The following is a 2,816-nucleotide window of genomic DNA, read 5'->3' as shown; positions in this document are numbered from 1 at the left end:
ATCTCAGTGTGGGCATACCCATGAAGCGTGTGCTGGATGTAACTGGCATCCATGAGCCATGTGGGTTGCGTGGACACTAGTGTAGGAGCTGCAGGCCCCCTGTCCTGCGGCACTCTACTTCTGCCGCGGCGGAGTGGCACACTTGCCTCTGACTTCCCTGCAGTGACAACAAAGGGGAGAACACGGTACATGACAATATTCTTATTGTCCATCAGATCAAAACAAAGGGCAGCTCAAGATAAGCCTCACTATGTCTAGTGCTAACATATGAGAGGAATGTCTGCCATGGTGCTAACGAGCACTATTGTACGTTGAGGCAGTTGTCATTTTCCAATTTATCAGATGGAGCCAAGGTCTCTGGGATGAGTCCAAAGCAGAACAGGGGAAGCAATAGTTCTGAAACGGAGCAGGACCCTATGGTCCTTCCCCCATGTCCTCCACCTGCCTTTTATCTGTAAAAAAGACTTTAGTCAAAAAATAAATTTAATCAGAGAAATGAAAAAACGCAGAAGCAAAGGACAAAATAATAGTTTAGTCATTAAACAAAGTCAAGGGCCTCTAGTTCCTGCTCAAGAGCTATAGATAATATTCTGAGCCATATCCTGGGAGCTGTCTTGTAGATACTAAAGCCCCCACCAGGCGGAAGAAGCTAACTACATGATGACCAGGCTGTAGCCATGACATAAGCTGCCACAGTTCCCAGAACTGGCCTCAAAAGAAATGGCAACGAACTGACCCTGGAACTGAAGACTAACTGCACTTAAAACAATCAAGATGACGCTGATCAGACCACTGCATAACCAAGTTCAAGACTACTGTCAGAGCTGACTGTGCTGTTTCGGCATGTAGCCCCTCCCTCTGCCTATAAAAGCTCTTGCCCACTGATTGTCAGTGGAGGGGGAATCGGCCTTCGAACAGGAGTCTGCCACCCACCCCAACCCCAGTTGCCGGCCTCCAATATAAAGCAATCTTTCCTTTCCACTAACTTCGCCTCTATTGGCTTTTGAGCAGCAAGTAGCTGGACACCACTTTTGGTAACAGTTCTACACAGAGAAAAACAAAATACTCTAAAGTCTCAGTACCACCAAAATTTCTGTTTGTCTCTTTTGACTTTATAACTTTTTTATGGGTATTCATCAAATTCTTATATCAGAGGATTTCAGACTTAGGCAGCAAAATAAGCCATGATATGATACAGTATGGTTCTGGGTGAAGCCAACAAACTAATCAGCAGCACCAGAAATGAAAATGCTCTTGTTGCCACTGACAACCGAAGGACCTCCCTGGGTTACCACTCCCCCACGAGGACAAGGAGGAGTTTGGAGGCCTTGCACTCTGGCAGTCTGAGAATCTGTGACGGTCACTCAGTTAGGTGTTTCTCATGAACCAGGTCCCTCACGGTGGCCTTCACATCCTTGTTCCTCAGGCTGTAGATGATGGGGTTGAACATGGGGGTCACCACCCCATAGAAGAGGGAGGTGAGCTTGTCTGCAAGGCCCTGTTTGTCTGCCCCCAGGAGGTCCTTGGATTTGGGCTTCCCATACATGAAGAGGATGGTCCGTCCCATAGAAGATAAGCACAACTGTGAGGGGGGCAGAGCAGGTGGAGAAGGCCTTTTTCCTCCCCTCTGCTGAGGGGATCCTCAGGATGGTAGCAACGATGAACACATAGGAGAAAAAGATGAACAGAACTGGGATGCCCAGGAAGATCACACTGGCCACAACCATGCTGATCACATTGATGGAGATGTCAGCACAGACAAACTTCAGGACAGCCAGGATCTCACAGGTGAAGTGGTTGATGACATTGTCCCCACAGAAGGGCAGCCTCACAGCCTGGGATGTCTGAACTACAGAGTTGGTGATACCAGCTGCCCAGGAGCCAGCAGCCATGGGCACGTAGGCAGCCTTGCTCATGACCATGGGGTACCTGGGGGGGTTGCAGATGGCCATATAGCAATCAAACGCCATCATGCCCAGAAGCACACACTCTGTGGTTCCCATGGTAAAGGAGAGAAACATTTGCCCAAAACATGCTGAGTAAGAGACGGTTTTCCTGGGGGTCAGGAAGCTGTCAAGGATGAAGGGGACTGAGGAGGTTGTGTAGCAGATGTCCAGGAAGGAGAGGTTCCTCAGGAAGAAGTACATGGGCTCGTGTAGGCGGGAGTCCAGGATGGTCACCAGGATGAGGACCCCGTTGTCCAGCAGGGTCACCAGGTACATGAGCAGGATGAGCACAAAGAACGTCTTCTCCAGCCTTGGGTGGGCTGAGAGGCCCAGGAGAATGAACCCCACCAGTGGGGAGGTCTGACTGGACCTGTCCATGGTGCCTCAGATCTATCACCTGAAGGAAGTCTCTGAGGTCAATCTCAGCACTCTCTGACTCCAAAAGTGCCTGGGCAGCAGGGCAAAAATCTTCACCCTGCTGAGCAACTGGAGAATAGCTCTGACAACTCTGTCATGTCTAAGGGGCTCTAGAAAAAATACAGTAGAGATCAGTATTTAACTTGTTTTCAGTAAGAATGAAGAGTTAATGTGGATTAACTCATCTGCAGGTGACAATTTTAAAAACTGGGCAAATGATTTTTTTAAAATAAATTTATTTATTTTAATTTTTTTTTGGCTGCCTTGGGTCTTCGTTGCTGCACGCAGGCTTCCTCTGGTTGCAGCGAGTGGGGGTTACTCTTTGTTGTGGTGCACGGGCTTCTCATTGCAGTGGCTTCTCTTGTTGCGAAGCATGGGCTTTAGGTGGTGGGCTTCAGTAGTTGTGGCACACGGGCTCAGCAGTTGTGGCTCGCAGGCTCTAGAGCACAGAAA

The 2,816-nt window shown here is 48.9% G+C and overlaps 1 protein-coding gene across 1 annotated transcript; it reads right to left on the bottom strand.

The window, feature by feature from the left end:
• Positions 1–1,360: 1,360 nt before the first annotated feature.
• Positions 1,361–2,324, bottom strand: LOC103088903 (olfactory receptor 2S2-like). The gene is given in 2 exon segments (XM_082931035.1): positions 1,361–1,561; positions 1,563–2,324. Coding segments are annotated over 2 exon segments (963 nt in total).
• Between the last annotated feature and the right edge of the window lie 492 nt (positions 2,325–2,816).

This window comes from Lipotes vexillifer, unplaced genomic scaffold, assembly GCF_000442215.2.
Source record: "Lipotes vexillifer unplaced genomic scaffold, Lipotes_vexillifer_v1.1 scaffold920, whole genome shotgun sequence".
NCBI classification, from domain to species: domain Eukaryota; kingdom Metazoa; phylum Chordata; class Mammalia; order Artiodactyla; family Lipotidae; genus Lipotes; species Lipotes vexillifer.
The sequence above is the reverse complement of the archived record's forward strand: the minus strand, read 5'-3'. Positions and strand labels throughout refer to the sequence as shown.